General features: G+C 34.7%; 1 protein-coding gene across 1 annotated transcript in view; it reads left to right on the plus strand.

Annotated features, from left to right (window-relative positions):
• LOC101691786 (disintegrin and metalloproteinase domain-containing protein 18-like) overlaps window positions 1-24,457 on the plus strand; it is a 204,420-nt gene that overhangs the window by 105,295 nt on the left and 74,668 nt on the right. Inside the window, exon 16 of the mRNA XM_045070988.1 lies at window positions 7,731-7,917. Within this exon, the coding sequence (XP_044926923.1) occupies window positions 7,731-7,917 (187 nt within the window). The remainder of the gene's footprint in view (window positions 1-7,730; window positions 7,918-24,457) is intronic.

The raw sequence follows: 24,457 nt of genomic DNA on the forward strand, positions 1-24,457 counted from the left end.
CCGGAATTGTGATGCCACCAACTTTGGCTTTCTTTTTCAATATTCCTTGGGCTATTCGAGGTCTTTTCTGGTTCCATATAAATTTTAGAATTATTTGTTCCATTTCTTTGAAAAAGATGGATGGTACTTTGATAGGAATTACATTAAATGTGTAGATTGCATTAGGTAGCACAGACATTTTCACAATATTTATTCTTCCAATCCAGGAGCATGGAACATTTTTCCATTTCTCTGTGTCTTCCTCGATTTCTTTCATGAGTACTTTATAGTTTTCTGAGTATAGATTCTGTGCCTCTTTGGTTAGGTTTATTCCTAGGTATCTTATGGTTTTGAGTGCAATTGTAAATGGGATTGACTCCTTAATTTCTCTTTCTTCTGTCTTGCTGTTGGTGTAGAGAAATGCAACTGATTTCTGTGCATTGATTCTATATCCTGACACTTTACTGAATTCCTGTACAAGTTCTAGCAGTTTTGGAGTGGAGTCTTTTGGGTTTTCCACATATAGTATCATATCATCTGCGAAGACTGATAATTTGACTTCTTCTTTGCCAATTTGGATGCCTTTAATTTCCTTTTGTTGTCTGATTGCTGAGGCTAGGACCTCTAGTACTATGCTGAATAGCAGTGGTGATAATGGACATCCCTGCCGTGTTCCTGACCTTAGCAGAAAAGCTTCCAGTTTTTCTCCATTGAGAATGATATTTGTGGTGGGTTTTTCATAGATGGCTTTGATGATATTAAGGTATGTGCCCTCTATCCCTACACTTTGAAGAGTTTTGATCAGGAAGGGATGCTGTACTTTGTCAAATGCTTTTTCAGCATCTATTGAGAGTATCATATGGTTCTTGTTCTTTCCTTTATTGATGTGTTGTATCACATTGACTGATTTGCGGATGTTGAACCAACCTTGCAGCCCTGGAATACATCCCAGTTGGTCGTGGTGAATAATCCTTTTAATGTACTGTTGAATCGTATTGGCTAGTATTTTGTTGAGTATTTTCGCATCTGTGTTCATCAAGGATATTGGTCTAGAGCACTCTTTTTTGATGGGATCCTTGTCTGGTTTTGGGATCAAGGTGATGCTGGCCTCATAAAATGTGTTTGGAAGTTTTCCTTCCATTTCTATTTTTTGGAACAGTTTCAGGAGAATAGGAATTAGTTCTTCCTTAAATGTTTGGTAGAATTCCCCCGGGAAGCCGTCTGGCCCTGGGCTTTTGTTTGTTTGGAGATTTTTAATGACTGTTTCAATCTCCTTACTGGTTATGGGTCTGTTCAGGCTTTCTATTTCTTCCTGGTTCAGTTGTGGTAGTTTATATGTCTGTAGGAATGCATCCATTTCTTCCAGATTGTCAAATTTATTGGCGTAGAGTTGCTCATAGTATGTTCTTATAATAGTTTGTATTTCTTTGGTGTTAATTGTGATCTCTCCTCTTTCATTCATGATTTTATTTATTTGGGTCTTTTCTCTTTTCTTTTTGATAAGTCGGGCCAGGGGTTTATCAATTTTATTAATTGTTTCAAAGAACCAGATCCTAGTTTCTTTGATTTGCTCTATTGTGTTTTTGGTTTCTATTTCATTGATTTCTGCTCTGATCTTTATGATTTCTCGTCTCCTGCTGGGCTTAGGGTTTCTTTCTTGTTCTTTGTCCAGCTCCTTTAGGTGTAGGGTTAGGTTGTGTACCTGAGACCTTTCTTGTTTCTTGAGAAAGGCTTGAACCGCTATATATTTTCCTCCCAGGACTGCCTTTGTTGTGTCCCACAGATTTTGAACCGTTGTATTTTCATTATCATTTGTTTCCATGATTTTTTTCAATTCTTTTTTAATTTCCCGGTTGACCCATTCATTCTTTAGAAGGATGCTGTTTAGTCTCCATGTATTTGGGTTCTTTTCAAACTTCCTTTTGTGGTTTAGTTCTAGCTTTAGAGCATTGTGGTTTGAAAATATGCAGGGAATGATCCCAATCTTTTGATACCGGTTGAGTCCTGATTTAGGACCGAGGATGTGATCTATTCTGGAGAATGTTCCATGTGCACTAGAGAAGAATGTGCATTCTGTTGCTTTGGGATGAAATGTTCTGAATATATCTGTGATGTCCATCTGGTCCAGTGTGTTGTTTAAGGCCTTTATTTCCTTGCTGATCTTTTGCTTGGATGATCTCTCCATTTCAGTGAGGGGAGTGTTAAAGTCCCCTACTATTATTGTATTATTGTTGATGTGTTTCTTTGATTTTGTTATTAATTGGTTTATATAGTTGCCTGCTCCCACGTTGGGCGCATAGATATATAAATTGTTAGATCTTCTTGTTGGACAGACCCTTTGAGTATGATATAGTGTCCTTTCTCATCTCTTATTATAGTCTTTGGCTTAAAATCTAATTGACCTGATATAAGGATTGCCATTCCTGCTTTCTTCTGATGTCCATTAGCATGGTAAATTCTTTTCCACCCCCTCACTTTAAATCTGGAGGTGTCTTTGGGCTTAAAATGAGTTTCTTGGAGGCAACATATAGATGGGTTTTGTTTTGTTATCCATTCTGATACCCTGTGTCTTTTGACAGGGGAATTTAGCCCATTCACATTCAGGATAACTATTGAGAGATATGAATTTAGGGCCATTGTATTGCCTGTAAGGTGACTGTTAATGTATATGGTCTCTTTTCCTTTCTGATCTACCACTTGTAGGCTCTCTCTTTGCTTAGAGGACACCTTTCAATATTTCCTGTAGAGCTGGTTTGGTGTTTGCAAATTCTTTCAGTTTTTGTTTGTCCTGGAAGCTTTTAATCTCTCCTTCTATTTTCAATGATAGCCTGGCTGGATATAGTATTCTTGGCTGCATGTTTTTCTCGTTTAGTGCTCTGAAAATATCATGCCAGCTCTTTCTGGCCTGCCAGGTCTCTGTGGATAAGTCAGCTGCCAATCTAATATTTTTACCATTGTATGTTACAGACTTCTTTTCCCGGGCTGCTTTCAGGATTTTCTCTTTGTCACTGAGACTTGTAAATTTTACTATTAGGTGACGGGGTGTGGGCCTATTCTTATTGATTTTGAGGGGCGTTCTCTGAACCTCCTGAATTTTGATGCTCGTTCCCTTTTCCTTATTGGGGAAATTCTCCCCAATAATTCTCTCCAGTATACCTTCTGCTCCCCTCTCTCTTTCTTCTTCTTCTGGAATCCCAATTATTCTAATGTTGTTTCGTCTTATAGTGTCACTTATCTCTCGAATTCTCCCCTCGTGGTCCAGTAGCTGTTTGTCCCTCTTTTGCTCAGCTTCTTTATTCTCTGTCATTTGCTCTTCTATATCACTAATTCTTTCTTCTGCCTCATTTATCCTAGCAATGAGAGCCTCCATTTTTTATTGCACCTCATTAATAGCTTTTTTGATTTCAACTTGGTTAGATTTTAGTTCTTTTATTTCTCCAGAAAGGGCTCTTATATCTCTCAAGAGGGTTTCTCTAATATCTTCCATGCCTTTTTCAAGCCCGGCTAGAACCTTGAGAATTGTCATTCTGAACTCTAGATCTGACATATTACCAATGTCTGTATTGATTAGGTCCCTAGCCTTCGGTACTGCCTCTTGTTCTTTTATTTGTGGTGAATTTTTCTGCCTTGTCTTTTTCTCCAGATAAGATATATGAAGGAGCAAGGAAAATACTAAAAGGGTGGCAACAACCCCAGGAAAATATGCTTTAATCAAATTAGAGGAGATCCCAAATCATGAGGGGGGAAAAAGGGGATAAAAAGAGGTTCAAAAAGGAATAAAGGAAAAAAAAGAAAAAAGAAAAAAAAACCGAAAAGCATTTAAAAAAAAGAAACAAATAAGAAAAATATAAAAAAGAAAATATATATATATATATTAGATAACCTGGTTAAAAAATGTTAAAAAGAAAAAGGTAAAAGTTGAAAAAAAATTTACCAGAAGGCGAGAAAAAAAAAAAACAAAAAATGAAAAAGAAAAAAATTAAATTAACTGCAAGACTAAAAAAAATCACAGGGAAAAAGCCATGAGTTCCGTGCTTTGCTTTCTCCTCCCTGGAATTCTCCTGCTCTCCTTGGTATTGAAACCGCACTCCTTGGTAGGTGAACTCGGTATTGGCTGGATTTCTTGTTGGTCTTCTGGGGGAGGGGCCTGTTCTAGTGTTTCTCAAGTGTCTTTGCCGCAGGCGGAATTGCACCACCCTTAGCAGGGGCCGGGGTGAGTAATCCGCTTGGGTTTGCTTTCAGGAGCTTTTGTTCCCTGAGCGCTTTCCGTAGAGTTCCAGAGGACGGGAATACAAATGGCGGCCTCCTGGTCTCCGGCCTGGAGGAGATTAGAGCCCGGGGCCCCACTCCTCAGTGCGCCCTCATAGAATAGCGCCCAGTTACTCCCGTCTGCCTGACCTCCGGCCGCATTCCGAGCTCACCGAGCCTGCGACCGGTTCAAGGTAACCCCCAGCTGTGAGCTTACTGTCGGCTCTGTCTCTGTAGCCGGCTTTCCCGTTCCAATACCCGCAAGCTCTGCGACACTCAGACACCCCCGATCCTTCTGTGACCCTGCGGGACCTGAGGCCACGGTGACCCCGCGTGGGCTTCGCCCCAGTTTATCCTCTGGGGCGATGTCCCTCAGCGGAACAGACTTTTAAAAGTCCTGATTTTGTGCGCGGTTGGTCCGCCGCTTGCCGGGAGCCGGCCCCTCCCCCCGGGGTCTATCTTCCCGTCGCTTTGGATTCACTTCTCCGCCGGTCCTACCTTTCAGAAAGTGGTTGTTTTTCTGTCTCCAGAATTGCTGTTCTTCTTCTCTTCGTTCTGCTGATGGATTTTCAGGTGTTTGCAATCTTTAGATAAGCTATCTAGCTGATCTCCGGCTAGCTGAAGTAGTCTCAGCCTGCTACTTCTCCACCATCTTGACTCCTCCCCAGGGCTGAAATCAATATTTTGAGTCAATTTAAGTACAGCATGATTCATAACAGCCAAGATATGGAAACAATCTACATGTCCCGCAACAGGCAAATGGATCAGAAAAGTGTTATGTATAAAGTGAAATATTGCTCAGCTTTAAAAAGAAGAAAATCTTGTCATTTGTGACAACATGGATGTACCTAGACCATCTGTATGCTAAGTGAAATGACCCAGACAATGACAAATAACTCCACATGTGGAATAAAAAAGAAAGTTAAACTCCTATAAACAGAGAGTAGAAAAATAGTTGTCAGTGAGAAATAGAGGTAAGTTAATAAAAGGGCACCAATTTTCAGTTTTAAGATGACTAACCTGCAAGGATCTAATGTATAATATATGGTGACTATAGTTGATAACACTGTGTTATATAATTGACATTTTCTAAGAGAGTAGAACTTAAATGTTCTCACACAAAAAAAGATAAATAAATGAAGTGATAAATGTGTTACATCAATGGGGAGAACCCTTTCATAATATATACCTATATCAAATCATCACTTTGTGCATTTTAAATATCTTACACGTTTGTTAATTGTACCCCAATAAAGCTGGAAGAGCACAGTAACATAAACATGTCCTGGAGATCTACTATACAACATAGTTACTACAATTAAAAAGATGGCATTGTATACTTAAAATTTGCTAAGTGGTAGTTGTTATATTAAGTGATCATGCCACAAAATATTTTAAAATAATATAATAAATAAAACTATTTATTATTATTATTACACAAAGGCAGGAGGAAATTTTGGGAAGTGAAGGATATGTGTATGTCCATGACAATACTGATAGATTCATGAGTGTGTGTTTATCCCCAAATTCATCACATTGTTTACATTAAATCTGTATAGATTGTAGATGTTAATTGTAACTTAAAGTGGCTTAAAAAATAGGTATAGATCCAAATTCAAGAAATAAGGGAATGGAGAGAGAATATAAAAATATTCAGGGTCAAGTGATCCAGGGAGAAGCAGGATTTTCCTTAACTTCCAAAGACATGATCAGGAAAAATTTGTAAAATGCTTTGGTAAGCACAACATTCAGCATGCTTATAAAACAAAACAAAACAAAACAAAATACCTTGCTTCCTTCATGAAGATTACAAATAGCCAAAGAAAACATCTAGTTGGGTGGGACTAAGATTGTATCCACCACTTTGCATCCACATGAATTTACTATGACATATAGAGGATTCAGAATTTCCCATATGCCGCAATGTACGACTATTAGATTGAAAGAGAATCTCTGGAATCACAAAATAGTGATGAGGAGAGATCTGATAAGGAGATCCATATAAGCTCCAAAAGACAAGATTTAGTCAGTCACACCTTGTTAGACACTAATACAGAATACCAGTGATCAGGCGGATTCAGTTATACCACAGTGGATGACAACAAAAATAGGAGGTAGAGATAAGCCAGTTATGCTTAATTGCTCTCTGGGAAGGCCAGAAGGCATGTCAACTACCCTTGGCCTAAGATTATTTGTGGAAGTATGGACAGAAAAAGTGGAAGAAACTGTGAAACTCTAGCAAGCACAACTTACCCAGATTTTATGGTGCATACATTTTCCTGAAATAAAATCACCAGCACAATTCATCTGCTCTAAGCAGACTGATTCCTTTCCAGAAAAGAAAAGCCTGTTATTTTCAAGAATTCAACCATATATGCATATTCTGAGAGAAACGATTTTGGAGGAAGAATTTGTAATAAATAACCAGACTAGAAAGAGAACTACTATGAAAAGCTGGATTAAGACATATGCTATAGAAAGTGGAGCTGCAACCAAAAGAAGTATCTAGATCCAAGATAGAAAATGTTTGCCGGGAAGAAGAAAAGCTTGAAAAGAGATTTGAACTTTGGCTCCCAGTTTCACTTGAGTCTTTTTCCTCATTGTGCCATTAACCTTATCTCTGTGATGTTAAAAGAAACTAAAATGGTCTTTTAGGAAAAATGGATAAAATTTTCTAAGGGAAGACTTTTGAAGAAATCATAAGGACATGCTTGACAAGCACATATCGATAGTTAAGAATAGTTGTTTCTATTGAAAATGAGAATTGATATATTTGAGTGACTCCATGAGCAAGAAATGACATAGATTACTTTCCAGGGCATGGTCTAGGAATATTGTATGCCTTTAGAGAAGGCAGTATTCTGTCCTATGAATGGCTAAATAAACTGTTTATGGGATAATGTTTGGTATGCTTGTGGCATAAAGAAGATCTCAAGTTTCTTAATTCTCAAGTGAGGTGCAAAACCAGTGCAAGTATCAGCATGTTGGAAAAATCTTGGGATCAATGTGAAGAGTGTGTATACTAAGAGATGTACTGATTAAAGTTCATGGTAGGGACAATGGACATTAACAGAAGGGGCTCAAAATATATAAAGAGTTAATAAATGCAACCAGCTACTCTCAGGAAATGTTGGGTAACAAATGACCAGACTGGCCTAGCGGTATCAAAGTAGAGGCAGGTGATGAATTTTCCCAAAGAATGTGGTGAAATATGATGAATGGCCTAGGTCAACTGGAGACTAGACAAAACCTTGAGTTCTGAAATAGGAAATGAGGTTACGACTGCAAATTTGAGTTTAGTGTACAGTATTCAATTCAGTTCCAGTGCTGATGACTGGATTGTATTCAGTTGTTGTGCACCATAGGATAATATTATCTTGGCTTTTTTTCTGCCAAAAGTTTTATACCACATATTAAACAATATTAATGTTATATAATACTTATTTGGAAGTTGGTATCATTAAAAGACAAAATGATAGGAATTTTTTTTTTTTTCATTTCAGGGATGTTCTCTGTGGAAAATTAGCTTGTGTTTGGCCACTTAAGAATTATAAAAATGATGTTCAATCTGCAGTTTATTCATATATTCAAGGACATGAATGCATATCTGTAGCTACTGGGTCATCAGTGAGATCAGATGGAAGAGATTATGCCTATGTAGCTGATGGAACTGTTTGTGGTACACAAATGGTAACAAAACATGTTCATTTATATTTAGCTGTGTTATATTATGTAATTATCAAATACTATATTCCATAATGACTGTCACAGTTATACTGAATGGATTTGAACCTGGTGCTGTAAATTATTTTCCATACAATATTGAAAATATAATTAAACTAGGCCTCAGCTATCCAATAACTTTGCTTTTTGGTTGTTATAACCTGTCATAACCTTGTTAACATGTTATGTCAACATGACATAACAGGTCATGTTATAACCTGTTATGTCAACATGACATAACAGGTCATGTTATAACCTGTCAACTTCTCATCTTTCATGAGAAGATATGCATGTGTTTTAAGCACAGCATTCCACTAAAATGAGAGATGCTTTTTTTAATTAGATCTTTGAATTATAACAAATTTAAGAATTCTGAGCTTTCAGCTTTTCCTGCTTCACAAAGAAACATAAATGAGCTTTTATATTTCCTAAACCATCTGTTTACATTTATAATCGGAGTATAAGTGTGAGACGTTTGGAAGAACCAAATAAGAAGTCTATACCAGGAAAGCATGGTTATAGTGATGTACAAGCTTACATCCATATGCATATATACATACATGTAAGCATTTGCACTTTTATATGCATACAATAAAGGGAGAAAAAAGATGATTTCATTCAGAGGTTCTAGTCAATTTGGAAGTACAAGTGCACACATTCCAGAAACTATAAGGCATCTGACATTTAAAGTAGCAACTGTAAATCTGTGTGCTACATATAAATGGCATTCTAACTTACTTGTTGAATTAAAAATAAAACAAAACCTTGAAATGACAAATCGTTTAGCCAATTCTTTTTTATTTTATAATGTATGTTCATTTAATTTTTATTCAGGTATGTTTGACATAAAAATTATATTAGTTTCAGGTGTATAACACAATTTAACGTCATATACATTGTGATATGATCACGACAATAAGTCTATAGTCCATCATCATCAATACATTATTGACTCTATTCCTCATGCTGTGCATTATATCCCCATGACTTATTTTATACCTCTATGCTTGTACTTTTTAATCCCCTTCACCTCTTTTGCTCTACACAAACACTTTCCCTCTGACAACCACTGATCTGTTCTCTGTGACTGTAAGTCTGGGTTTTATTTTGATTGCTTTGCTCTTTAGAATTATAAAGGTGAAGCTATATGGTATATTTTTTTCTCTCTCTTATTTCATTAGCTTAATAACCTTAAGTTTCATCCACATTGTCACAAATACCAAGATTTTATTATTTTTTGTGGTTAAGTAGTAACGCATTGTGTATATATATATATATATATATATATATATATATATATATATATATATATATATATATATATACACCACATCTTTATCCATTCATTTATGGATGGACATTTGGGTTGCTTACATATCTTGGCTAATGTTGCAATCAACAGAGTGGTACACATACCTTTTTGAATTAGTGTTTTTATTTTCTTCAGATGGATATCCAGGAGTAGAATTACTAGATAATATGGTAGTTCTATCTTTAATACTTTTTAATTTTATTTTATTTTTTCACTGTATCTTTAATACTTCGAGGAAACTCCATACTATTTTTCATAGGGATTGCACCAATTTACACTCCTACCAATAACACACAAGATAGTCCTTTTCTCCATATCCTCACCAACACTTGTTATTTCTTGTCTTTTTGCTTCTAGCCATTGTGACAACTGTAAAGTGATACTTCACCGTAGTCTTGATTTGTATTATCCTGATGAGTAGTGATGTTGACCATCTTTTCATGTGCCTGTTGGCCATCTCTATATATTTTTTGGAAAAATGTATTCAGATCTTTTTTCCTTTTTTTAATCAGAATTTTTCGGTTATTGAGCTGCATGTGCTCTTTATATATTTTGGATCTGAGACCCTTATTGTACATATGATTTGGAAATATCTTTTTTCAGTAGGTTTTTGATTTTTTATTTTGTATCTTTTTATTTTGCAATTGTTTCCTTCACTGTGCAAAAGCTTTTTAGTTTTGATGGAGTTCCATTTGTTTCTTTTTACTTTTGTTTCTCTTGCCTTTGATGTCAGATTCCAAAAATATTTTTAAGACTGTGTCAAGGAGCTTATCACCTATGTTTCCTTCTAGGAATTTTATGATTTCAGATATTACATTCAAGTCTTTACTATATTTTGAGTTAATTTTTGTACATGTTAAGATGATAGTCCAGTTTTATTCTTTTGCATGTAGCTGTTAGTTTTCCCAACATTATATTTTGAAGACATTATACTTTCCTAATGTATATTTTTGTCTCCTTCATTGTGAATTAATTGACATACATGCATAGGCTTCTTTTTCTGTTCAGTTGGTTTATATGCCTATCTTGATTTCTGTACCACACTGTTTTATTTGCTATAGTTCTGTAGCCTAGTTTGAAAATAGAAAATGTGGTGTCTCCAGCCTTGTTTTTCTTTTGGAGGATGGATTTGTCAGTTCACTGTCATCTGTGATTCCATACAAATTTTAAACTAATTCTTGTTTCCATTTTGGTGATGAATGTCTTTGGAGATTTGATAGGCATTGAATTTAATCTGCAGATTGCTTTGGATAGTAGTGATATTTTAACAATATTTATTCTTCCACTGCATGAGCACAGAATATCTTTCCATTTATTTGTGTCATCTTCAATTTCATTCATCAATGTCCTATTGTATTTTTAGCATACAGGTCTTTCACCTCCTTGGTTAAATTTTATCTCTAGGTATTTTATTCTTTTTGATGAGTTATCAGTGGAATTTTTTTAACTTCTCTTTCTGATAGTTTATTAGCATGTAGAAAACACAACAGGTGTTTTTATATTGATTTTTTTTTTATCCTACAACTTTACTAAATTTAGCTCTAACAGTTTTGTGGTAGAGTCTTTAGGGTTTCCCCTTTTTTAAAGATTTATTTATTTTAGAAAGAAAGGGAGAGTGTGTGCAAGTGGGGGTAGGAGCAGAGGGAGAGGAACAAGCAGACTCTGCACTGAACATGGAGCCCAACATGGAGCTTCATCCCAGGACCCCGCAATCATGACCTGAGCAGAAATTAAGAGTTGTATGCTTAACTGACTGAGCCACCCAGGTGCCCCAAGGATTTCTATATATAATATCATATCATCTGATAATAGTTAGTTTTACTTCTTCCTGTCCACTTTCTATGTCTTTTATTTGTTTTTTGTTGTCTAATTGTTGTGGCTAGAACTTCCAATACTATGTTAACTAAAAATTGTCTTGTTCTTAGTCTTAGAGGTAAAATTTTCAGCTTTCCATCATAGAGTATGATATTAGCTGTAAATTTGTCATATATGGAATTTATTATGTTAGGGTATGTACCATCTATAGACACGTTGTTGAGAGTTTTTATCATAAATGGATGATGAATTTTGTCAAATTTTCTTCTGTATCCATTAAGATGATCATGTTTTTTTCTTTTATTTTGTTAATTTGGTATATTCCCTCAATTGATTTGCTGTTCCTGCATCACTGGAATAAATTCCACTTGATTATGGTATATAATTCTTTTAATGTATTGAATGCAACTTGCCAGCATTTTATTGAGAATTTTTATATCTATATTCATCAGGGATATTTGCAATACATTTATTTTCTTATCATGTTCTTGTCTGGTTTTAGTATCAGGGTAATGCTGGCTTTGTAAAATGAGATTGAAAATATCTTTTCCTCTCCAATTTTTTGGAAGAGTTTGAAAAGGATATGTAGTAAATCTTCTTTGAGCATTTGGTAGAATTTACCATTAAAGATATCTGGTCCCAAATTTTTGTTTACTGAGAGTTTTATTTTTAATCACTGAATCAAATTTCTTATTAGTAATTGATCTATCCAGATTTTCTATTTTATTTATTTATTCATTTATTTGAGGGAGAGAGTGAGAAAGGAAAGAGAGAAGAGAACACACAAGCAGGGGAGGGCCTAGGGGAGGAGAAAGAATCTCAAGCAGACTCCATGCTCAGCACAGAACTGAATGTGGGGCTTGATCTTGTGACACAAAGAACAAGAGTTAAGAGTCTGAACATAAACCAAGAGTCAAGAGTCAGACACTTAACCAATTAAGTCACCCAGACACTCATAGATTTTATGGGGTTTCTTAATGAGTTAGTACTAACAGATTATAAGTTTCTAAGAATTTATCCATTTCTTGTAAGTTGCCCAATTTACTACTGTAAAATTGGCAATCGTAGTCTCTTATGATTCTTTGTATTTCTATGATAGGAGTTGTAATTTCTCTTTCATATCTAATTTTATTTACTTGAGCACTCTTTTTCTTGGTAAGTCTAACTAAACATTTGTCAGTTTTGTTTATCTCTTCAAAGAATTAGCTCTTAGTTTTATTAATATTTTCTTTTTTTTAATTTTTTATTTTTTTATAAACATACAATGTATTTTTATCCCCAGGGGTACAGGTCTGTGAATCACGAGGTTTACACATTTCACAGCACTCACCATAGCACATACCCTCCCCAGTGTCCATAACCCCACCCCCCTTCACCCAGCCCCCCTCCCCCCAGCAACCCTCAGTTTGTTTTGTGAGATTAAGAGTCACTTATGGTTTGTCTCCCTCCCAATCCCATCTTGTTTCATTTATTCTTCTCCTATTCCCTTAACCCCCCATGTTAATATTTTCTATTGCCATTTTAGTCTTTGGTTCGTTTATTTTAGCTCTGATCTCTATTATTTCCTTCCTTCTACTAACTTTGGCCTTACTCTGTTCTTTTTCTAATTCCTTTATGTGTAAGGCTAAATTATTTACTTGAGATTTCTCTTGTTTCTTGTGATAGACCTGTATTGCTATTAACTTCCTCTTATAACTGTTTTTTTTGCACCACCCCATACATTTTGGTAAGCTGTATTTCTTTTTTTATTTGTCTCAGGATTTTTAAAATTTCTTTTCTGATTTCTTTTATGATCCAGTAGTTGTTAAGCAACATTTATTTAATCTCCATATATTTCTGTTTTTTCTAGTTTTCTTGGGATTGATTTCTGGTTTCACACCACTGTGGTGAGAGCAGATCTAATATGATTTCCATTATCTTGAGTTTGAGTCTTGTTTCATGGCACAACATGTGATCTATCTTGAAGAATATTCCATATACACTTGACAAAAATGTTTATTTTGCTCCTTTTGGTGGAATATTCTCTCTACATCTTTTAAGTCCATCTGCTCTATGTGATGTTTAATGCTGATTCCCTTTTTAAATTTTCTGTCTAGATGATATATTCATTGATTTTAGTGGGATGTTAGAGTGTCCTACACTTACTGTATTTCTGTCAGTTTCTCCTTTTAGTTCTATTAATATTGTTATGTATTTTGGTGTTTCTATATTAGTTGCATATATATTTATAGATACTACATCTTTCTTGATTGGTCCCTTTATCATTCTATAGTGTCTTTGTCTTTTATTATAGCCTTTGTTTAATGTCTGTCTGTTAAGACTATACTTATCTTAATGACCACTGAGTAACATAAGATATACTTATCTTAATGAGTATTGAGTAACAACATACTGTTGAATCACTCTGTTGTACAGCTGAAAATAATATAATACTGTAAGTTAATTACAGTGGAATTAAAATTTAAAAATAAAAAAGACTATTTGTCTGATATGAATCTAGCTATACAAGCTTTCTTTGCTATCTTTCTCCATTCCTACATTTTCAATATGTGAGTGTCCTTACTTCTGAAAGAAATCCCTTGTAGGCAATGTATAGATGTGTTTTGTTATTTTATCCATTCAGTCACTCTCTGACTTTTGATTAAAGGATTTAGGCCATTTACATATAATGTAACTACTGACACATATGTACTCATTCTATTTCATTCATTGTTTTCTGGCTGTTATTGTAGTTTGTCTCCTTTTCTGTCTATTCTCCCTTGGTGTTTTGATAATTTTCTTAAGTGTATGTTTACATTTCTTCCTCATTTTCTTTTGTGTGTTTAGTATAAATTTTTGCCTTCTGGTTACCATAATGTTTACATATATCTTCCTCTGTATAGCAACTTAAATTTGAATATGTTCTAAAACTTTGAATTTTTGATCCCCACATTTTATATTATTGATGTCACATTTTACTTCCTTTTTATTCTACATATCCCTTATCTAATTATTACAGCTTTAGTTAATTTTGCTACTTTAATCTTTTGACATTCATAAAGTAGCTTTATAACTATTAATTGACTGCCTTTATTTATTTTTTTGCATGAGATTTTTACTGTTGTATGTTTTTTCTGTTATTAATTACTGTTATTTATTTTCAGCTTTAATAAGTCCCTTTAACATTTCTTGTAAGGCTTGTTTGGTAATCACAAACTCCTTTAGCTTTTGCTTATCTTAAAGACACTTTACCATTTCTTCAATTCTGGTTGTTAATCTTGCTGGTAAGAGTATTCTTGGATGGAATGAATGTCATGCCACTTCCTCATGGCCTGAAAAAGAATCTTTGCTGAGAAATCATGGATAGCCTAGTGAGGTTTTCTATGTACATAACAATTTGTTTCTCTCTTGCTTTCAAGATTCTCTTCTTTAAATTTTAACATTTTATTTTTGTTTTTGTTTTTAGTTTTCTTTTAAGTCATTCAAATTCCAGTTAGTTAACAAATTATTAATATTATTATTATATATTATACATTTATTTTATATATTATATAATTATATTATATTATTATTATATATTATTTTCAGTTGTATAATTTAATGATTCAACACTTAATTTCAATACCCAGGGCTCATCACAACTAGTGCACTCCTTAATCCCTATCACCAACTTAACCAATCCTCCAACTGACCTCTCTGAAAACCATTAGTGTGTTCTCTATAGTTTAGAACCTTTCTGTTGGTATGCCTCTTTTTTTCCCCTATAGTCATTTGTTTTGTTTCTTAAATTCCACATGTGAGTGAAATCATATGGTATTTCTCTTTCTTTGACTGACTTATTTCACTAAACACAATACTCTCTAACTCCATCCATGTTGTTTCGGGTTACAAGGTTTCATTATTTTATGGCTGAATAATATTTCATGCTATATATATACTACATCTTCTTTATCCATTCATCAGTTGATGGACATAGGCTGTTTCAATAGTTTGGCTATTGTAGATAATGCTGCTATAAACATTGGACTACATTTATCACTCTGAATTGGATTTTTGTATTCTTTAGGTAAACACCTAATAGTACAATTGCTGGATCATTTTAATTATAATGTGTCTTGGTGTGGATTGCTTTAGGTTCATCTTATTTGGAACTCTCTGAGCTTCTTGGACCTTGATGTCTGTTTCCTTCCCTTGGTTATGAAAAATTTCACTTGTTATATTCTCAAACAAGTTTTCTGTCCCTTGATCTCTCTGTTCTCCTTCTGGAACACCAATAATGCAAATGTTATTCTGCTTCATGTTGTCTTAAAGGTCTCATGTTTTCTTCATTTCTTAAAGTTTTTTTTTTTCTTTTTTTTCCTTTTTGCTGGTCGGTCTGGATGAGTTACATTGCTTTGTCTTCCAGCTTGCTAATCCATTCTTCTATTTCACCCAGTCTATTGTTAAAACCTCTTGTGAATTTTTTTTTAGTTATTTTATGCTTAACTCTGTGACTTTTATTTAGTATTCTTAGATTTTCTTTTTTGTTTTTATTGTTGACTTTCTCACTATGTTCATTCATCTGCCAAGTTAAGTGAGCATTTTATGACCATTATTTTGAAACCCTTATCTGGTAGGTTACTTATCTTCGTATAACTTAGGAGTCTTTTCCTGTGTTGTTGTTTTCTTTTTTCTTGTTCCTTGTTTTGGGTTACAGTTCTCTGTTTCCTAATTTTGCTTGACTCTATGTATTATTTTTTAAAGATTTTATTTATTTTTGTGACACAGAGAGACACAGTGATAGAGGGAACACAAGCAAGAGGAGTGGGAGAGGGAGATGAAGTCTTCCTGCTGAGTAGGGACCCTGATGTGGGCTCAATCCCAGGACCCTGGGATTATGACCTGAGCCAAAGGCAGATGCTTAATGACTGAGCCACCCAGGCATTCATATTTCTAGCTACTTCTCTCAATCTGGAAGGAGTGACTTTGTGTACGTGATCAACTTTCTTTTTTAATTTTACCCTAACTATTGACTATCTCTCAAATCTTTGTGATTGTCTAACCACCCGATTTATTCTTGATTAATTCCTATTTCTGAGTGTGTACCAAGACCTCTCAGTATTCAATGGGAAGAATCTCATTTATGCCTACTTTCAGGTTAATTGGAAACCAGACCCTTAGGCAAATATGTAAATATGTAAAATGTGAACATATGTGTACAGTCCTATGGGAATGCAGTTATAATCCCTGCTGGTATCTAGAAGATCTGGAAGTATCCTTAGGGTGATAGTTGCAAAAATTGAGGTTGTAGATAAGTGCATACGCTCCTTTCTGGAGCAGTAGTGAGGCCCAGAAGGATGTGCTTACATTGCCAGGAGTGATTCCTTAGCCTCATTGTATGGAGATTTGAAAACTGTCCCTCAGGCTGAAGTTCCATATTTGACAAACAGACTTTTTCCACAGGAAGACTGGGGTTGTGTTTCAGTCTATTGTCTGTGTATTAACCTAGGTGTGGTGACCAACCAAGAACTGTGTTTCCAATTATCATATTCCCATTGATATTAGGGTGCCAGCCTCCTTGATCACCAGAATCAGGTAGATCAAAGGGAATTTCTCTTTGTGAATTATCCACACGTACTGGATTTAGATATACAGCTGGAGAATGTAGAGATTGGAGCATTATTTGCTGGCTTAAGAAAGGCAGTGATGATGTATCTTAACTGCACATTTCCATAGGTTAGAATGCAGCTGAGAGTCCTTGTCTGTTTATGTATGCTGGCTTTAGTTTCAGAGTAGAATGCCATAACCCCTTGCTCCCACAAAGGAGTGTCATAATTGTTCATGCTTGCTGACTTTATCTAGTGAGCATGAGAATGTCATAACTGTTCATGTTCACTTGCTCAAACCAGCTAGAGGGAGAGTGCTACAACTGCCTGCACAACCAGACTTCTGTAAGGCAGTAGAACAGTACTTGAATGCTGGCCTTTTCTGTCTTGGCAAGGTGGAGGGAATGGGCTGTGTCTGAACTTCCTCCTGTGCTAACAGGATAGGTGCAGATTGCAAAAATGGTATCTGCCAGTGCCTCTGACTCCAGGGAACACTCCTCCACAAGAGATTTTTGAATTAGCAAATGAATCTCCTTCACATATATTCATAACGCTTTCCAATCTGTTAAGGGATTTGTTTGTTTTTGTTTGGTTGGTTTTGTTGGATTTTGGTTGAGTGAGACCATATGTAAGCTGTTTAAAACGTGAATCTCAAGTTTGTAATAGCAGTTTGGGTCCCTTGAGCATCAGTCTATTTGGTTTTCTAAGCCATACATTTTGGGAGTTTGTGTTTCCAGTGCAGATCTCAAGGATTGAGATGACTAATATGGGGGCACCAACCCCTTGCTTCTCCACGGGAAACACTAGATGGGTGAGATCCATCCCTATTCTAGGATGCCATGGCAGCACAGTTTTTGGTGAGATGATATCCCTGCCTTCCTACCCATTTTGATATGGTCTGATTTTAGTCATAATGACTAAAATTACAAGTCAGGAAATGACAGGTGTTGGCAAGGATGTGGAGAAAGGGGAACCCTCCCACACTGCTGGTGGGAATGCAAGCTGGTACAGCCACTCTGGAAAACAGTATGGAGGTTGTTCAGAAAGTTGAAAATAGAGCTACCCTATGACCCAGAAATTGCACTACTGGGTATTTATCCTAAAGAAATAAATGTAACGATCCAAAGGGGCATGTGCACCCAAATGTCTATAGCAACAATATCCACAATAGCCAAACTATGTAAAGAACCTAGATGTCTATCAACAGATGAATGGGTAAAGAATACATGATATATATATATATATATATATATATATACAATGGAATACTATGTAGCTATCAAAAGCCTGAATTCTTGTCATTTGCAATAACATGGATGGAACTAGAAGGTATTATACTAAGTGAAATAAGTCAATCAAAGACAATTATCATATGATCTCTCTGATATAAAGAATTTGAGAGGCAGGGTAGGGGGGTTATGGGGAGTAGGGAGGGAAAAAAATGAAACAAGATGGGATCAGGAGCGAGACAAACCATGGATACTATTAATCTCATTAAACAAACTGAGGGTTGCTGGGGGGTGGTGGGGTAGGGATAGGGTGGCTGGGTTATGGACATTGGGGAGGGTATGTGCTATGGTGAATGCTGTGAAATGTGTAAAGCCTGATGATTCACACACCTGTACTCCAGGGGTAAAGTATGTGTTAATAAAAAAAAAAGTGTGATTTATGGTTCACATGAGAAGTGCATGTTTGATTCCGTAAGAACCTGATAGAATCTTTGCCAGAGTAGTTATGCCATTTACTTTTCCACCAACAATATTTAAGTGATCAAGTTTCTCCACATTTGGACCAGTATTTTTTGTTATTACTATTTTTTATTTTTGCTATTTTGATACATGTATATGGACATTTGTGCTTTTAATTTCCACTTCTGTAATGGTTAATTATATTCAACACATTTGCTTATATACCATCAATACACTCTTCTCATTAAAATGTTTACTCGTGTCTAATCAGATCACCTTTTTTATAAAAGATGTTGGTCTTTGTTTTTTTATAAATAGTACACTCAAGTTTACAAATGTTTTCTTCTATTCTGTAGCTTTTTTTCAAGCTTTTAATTTTCAGGATGTCCAGTTTATCAATTTTTCCTCTTATAGACTATGTTTTTGGTGTCAAGTCTAATAATTTCACCGAGCTCTAGATCATGAAGATATTTTTGCATGTTCTAATATTTTTTTCTAAAAATGTATAATGAGTTTTACAGTAAATTTTTACTTATTGCTAACTTTTTTATAAGGTGTGAGGTTTAGGTTGAGGTTCTTTTTTCTGTACCATTATAAAAATTAAATTGGGATATTTTTGTGGTTCTATATCAGGGTTGTCTATTCTGTTACATTGATCTTTCTATCCACCCACTAATATGTTTTCTTGATTAGTTCAGTAATGTAGTAAGCCTTACTAATAGGTAGAGTAAATCTTCCCATTTTACTTCCCTTTTTCAAAATTATTTTAGCTATTCTAGGTCCTGTATTTTTTCCATATAAGTTTTCAAATAAACTTATAAAGGACAATAAAATATTTTCTGGAATTTTAATAAGAATTGTGTTAAAACTACAGTTCATTTTGGGAAGTACTGATATTTTTACTGTACTGTATCTACCATACCATGAATATGGTAAGCCTTTTAAATTATTTATGTAGTCATTGACTTTTTCAAAAATAATTTTCAAGGTGGAGATCCTATACATCTTTTGTTAGACTTATATCTAAATATTTTATTCATTTGGGAGAATGTGTTTTCATCTCACCTTTTATTGTTGTTAGTATACAGAAATACTGTTTTTATGTATCTAACTTGTACCCAAAATACTTGCTGAACTCATTTATTAGTTTTAGAACTTTATGTAAATTCCTCAAGATTTTGTGTGTAGACAATGATGCCATCTGTGAAAAGGGATAGCTTTTTCTTTTTTTCCTTTGGTAGTCTCTCTCTCTCATCTATCTGTCTTCTGCTATCTATCTATCAGTCTGTCTATCTGTCTATCATCTATTTATCTATCATCTCTTTTAAATATATGTTCCTTGCTTATTGAACTGGGTAGAACTTCATGTACTATGTTGAATAGAATCATAAGACTGTATACCCTTGCCTTCTTCCTGATCTTAAGGGAAAGCATCCAGTCTTTTACTATCTAGTACATATCATGTTAGTTGTAGGTTTTTGAAGAGGACCTTTAGCCAATTGTGGAAGTCCCCTCTATTTCTTGTTTGTTGAGATTTTCTTTTTCTATCATGAATAGGTATTGAATTTTGTCAATATATATGATTATGCAATTTTTCTTCTTTGGAATTATAGTTTTATTTTATTGAAATCTAAAAAAAGCAATATATGGGAGTTCACTGATGGTATTTGAGTAGTCTAGATTCATAAGGAAAAACCATGGATATGTGAAGATATCAAACTTCCTCTTATGTTAGTTAATGTAGAGATTAGGCAACACACGTGATTAAATTTACATTGAGAATTTTGGGAAATTGTTCAGAATTGCCAGACTTTGATCATAACTATCTAGGAGACTCAGGATGCTAAGCACCACTGTTATTCTGAGCTTCTAGTGAAGAGTACCTCTCATTCTTAATTAAGCAGGATAAAAAATGTTATAGCAGTAGTAATGTGTGTTGTGTTATTCTAGGAAAATTGTATTTGGATGTATGTATAACACTACTATTTTGATAAAGTTATTTTTATTTAAAAATAACTATAGCTTATTTTCTTTGATGTTAAATACCTACAATTCCCTCCACACAAATAATAACTGATTATTTTAAAAAACGTTTTCAGACACAGATTTTTTAATTTATTTTTTCTTTCTAAAAATTCATAGAAATCAGAACTCTACAAATAGAAATTTACTGTAAAACTACTAGTTATAGTACATCATTTGTGGCATATTATTTGACTAAAAGGATACTTCCAAAACTTTGCCTGACACATATTTATAGTTACAGCAGTGTGTTGAATGGAAGCAAAGTGTGCTCTCATCACAGGATATGGAAAATATTGGTATTTTTTGAAATGCAAGATTCTTATTTTTGATAGACATATATGTTATAACTAGACTTTTAGAGTGGATTTCAGAAATCCAGGATATTAAATCTGGCATGTTCAACTATAATATTAATATACATGGTCCAATAAAGATAAATTATTACTAATAAGACTACATTGTCTTTTGTATTTGTATATAAAAGATATTTGTGCTACTCAAAATATGAAAATAAGATAATATCACAAGTATTGAAAACATCTCTTAAAATAGTCTTGTGAAGGGGGCACCTGGGTGGCTCAGTGGGTTAGGCCGCTGCCTTCAGCTCAGGTCATGATCTCAGGGTCCTGGGATCGAGTCCCACATCGAGCTCTCTGCTCAGCAGGGAGCCTGCTTCCTCCTCTCTCTCTCTCTGCCTGCCTCTCTGCCTACTTGTGATCTCTGTCTGTCAAATAAATAAATAAAATCTTTTAAAAAAAATAGTCTTGTGAAGTTGGCAGTGCCATTAAAGTGCCATATATGGTATGTTTTTTCTGTTTCCAAAATTATTTATTGATAGCATTGTCCTCATTTTCTTAATGAAATTATTTCTTGATTAATAATCTATAACTTGCAATCATGTGTGTATATATATATGTATGTATGTGTGTGTATGTATATATATATGTATATATATGTGTGAGTGTGTGTGTGTGTGTATAGTTAGTTAGAGTGGTGAATACAATAGAGCCACACACTTGATTTGGGGTGTGTTTTGGTCTGTTAAAAGAGACTGCCTCCCAAAATTTTAAAGAAAGAAAAACATATATATACAAAAATAAAGGTAAACACGATGAAGGAATGGAATATGGCTGTAAAGGTGAAAATTAAAGATTCTAAAAATGGAATTGATAAGAAGTTGGTTGAAAAAAGATAGAAAAAAAAGAGGAGAAAATGTGATCAGGCTGGAGACTATAACAAAGCCAAGCACTAGATTTAGGGTATATTTTTGTATGTTAGAAGAAACCGTATCCCAAAATTTTAAAGAAAGAAAAACCTATATGTATACAAAAAATAAGGCTAAATACAATGAAGGAATAGAATAGGACTATGACAATGAAAATTTTAAATTTTTTAAAAGGTATTGATAAGATAAAATAGTTTTAAAAGGTTAAAATCAGAAAGAGGAAAAATTTTAAAAATAGAATAAGAAAAAAATAAAATTAAAAAAAAATTAACTTTGAAAGACTAAAGAATCAAGGGGAAACGTCATGCATCCTATGTGTTGCATTCCCCTAGCTCTGGAGTTCCACAGTTCTCATTGATCAGTAAACTTGGTCTTGGCTGGATGCTCTTAATCTTAGTTTTGCTCTCAGGAACTTTTGTTGCCTGAACACTTTCTGTACAGCTTTGAAGGGTGGAAATGAAAATGGGGACCTCCCAATCTTCAGCCCCATAGGAGCCAAGAGCACGGGTCCCCACTCCTCAGTGCAGTCTCAGCAGAGAAAAGCAATCAATCATTCCTGTCTCTCTGGTCTCTGGCAACACTCTTTGCTCACCTGGCCTGTGACCAAGTGTTTCTATCTCTAGTGCATGGCCCTGTTTGGAGTCTCCAAACCCAGCAGATTCCTGCAGTGTGCACCCATGCCACTCCTCCCAGAGGAGGAAGGGGATGGTTCTTCCTAGATCTGCCACTTGTGGGGTCTCTGCTTGAAGATTAGTGGGCCAATTGTGCCTTGGATCATGGTTTAAGGTAACCCCGAGCTGTGAGCCCACTCCTTGGCTCCATCTTTGCAGTCAGCTTCCCTGCTCTGACACCTGGCAGCTCTGCCACACTCAGGCACCCCTGGTCTTTCTATGACCCTGAGAGTCCTCTAAGACCTCACTGTCCCCATGAGTGTTCCACGCCCCCACCCCACCCCTGCTTAACCTCTGGAGTTATGTCCCTCATGGAGCAGACTTCCAAAAGTTCTGATTTTGTGCTCTGCCACTCTACTGCTTGCCAGAAGCTGTTCCCTCCCCCCATGGTCTCTCATCCTGTATATTGCCTCAGATTCATTTTTCTGTACATCCTTCCTTCCAGAAAGCTGTTGCTTTTCTGTTACTAGAATTGCTGCTCCTCTTTGATCTCCTGTTGAGTTTGTAAGTGTTCAGAATGGTTTGATAACTATCTAGCTCAACTCCTGGGATGTGGGGATATTTAGGTCTGCTACTCCTCCACCATTTTGCTCCTCGCCCTGTTTTGTTTTGTTTTTAAGAAATGGTCATTCTGTTTTCACAGTGGCTGCACAATTCTACATTCCCACTGGTAATTCACAAGGGTTCCAATTTGAACTACTTCTTTACTAACACTTACTTTCTGTTTTGTTTTGTTTGGATAATAACCATCTTAACAGATAGGAAGTGATATTTTATTGAGTTTTTAATTTTCATTTTCCTAACAATTAGTAATATAGAACTTTTTTTCACAAGCTTGTTGGCTATCCCTATATCTTCTTTGGAGAAATGTCTATTTAAGTCTTTTGTCCATTTTTAATTTAGTATTGGTTTTTGTAATTGTTGAGTTTAAAGAATCCTACATATATGTTGGAAAATCCCTTACCAGATCATGATTTGTTAATATTCTCTCCCATTCTATGGATTTCCTTCTCAGTCTCTTGATAGTGTCCTATGGCACATGAAAGTCCTTTTAATTTTTTTGAAGTCCAATGTACCTGTTCTTTCTTTTGTTCCTTATCACTGGGTGTCATATTGAAAAAATCATTTCCAAATTAATGTTCTGAAGCTTTCCCCTATGTTTTCTAAGAGTTTTATTATTTGGCTCTTTAGGTCTTGAATTTTTTTGAGTTAATTTTTGCATATGGTGTAAGATCTAATTTCATTCTTTTCATATGGATATCCAATTTTCCAGGATCATTTGTTGAAAAGATTATGTTTTGTCATTGAATGGTCTTGGCAGCAAAATTATTTGACCATATATGCAAGGATTTATTTCTTGGCTAATATATTCCATTCATCTTTATTTCTGAATTTATGCCAAGACTACTGTTTTCATTGCTGTAGCTTTTTAGAAGGTTGTGATAGCAAGAAGTGTAATTTCTCCCACTTTGTTTTGTTTTTAGGCTGTTTTGGCTATTTGATGTCCCTTGAAATTCCATCTTAGATGGGTTTTCTATTTCTGAAAAAAATGTCTTTAGAATTAGCATCTTAACAATGTCTTTCAGTCCATGTACACAGGGTATCTTTCTATATATTTATACCTTCACATCACTTGCCTGCTTGGTTTAGTCGGTTAATAATAGTTAATACTGTTTCAAATTGAATTGTTTTCTTAATTTTTCACAATGTTTATTGCTAGTGTAAAGAAATGAGTTTATTTTTTGTATGTTAATATGTTATCCTGAAACTTTACTGAATTTGCCAATTAGTTTTGAAAAGCTTATTTGTGTGTAGAGAGTCTTTAGGATTTACTATATATAAGATTATGTCATCTGCAAACAGATAATTTTACTTCTTTCTATACAGTTTGTATGCCTCTTATTTATTTTTATCACCAAATTTCTTTGGCTAGAATTTCCAAAATTATGTTGAAAAGAGGAGGTAAATGTAGGCTGGAATATGCAACATCTTTTAAGTATTGGGTGTATGTTAATTTTCAGGAACTAATTTCAAAAATCCAATTTTTATTCTTATTATCTTCATATTTTCAATGTATTATTTATAATTTATGTGACTTTTTAAAATAAAACAAAAAAAAAAACGTAAGCCAAGAGGACAGTTAAAAAAATTTTGAAAGGTAAATGAGGCAAAAGTTATATATACAGGTGGCCAATTACCACTAGATT

This window comes from Mustela putorius, unplaced genomic scaffold (assembly GCF_011764305.1).
Source record: "Mustela putorius furo isolate JIRA1106 unplaced genomic scaffold, ASM1176430v1.1 tig00003976_pilon_pilon_pilon, whole genome shotgun sequence".
Lineage (NCBI taxonomy): Eukaryota > Metazoa > Chordata > Mammalia > Carnivora > Mustelidae > Mustela > Mustela putorius.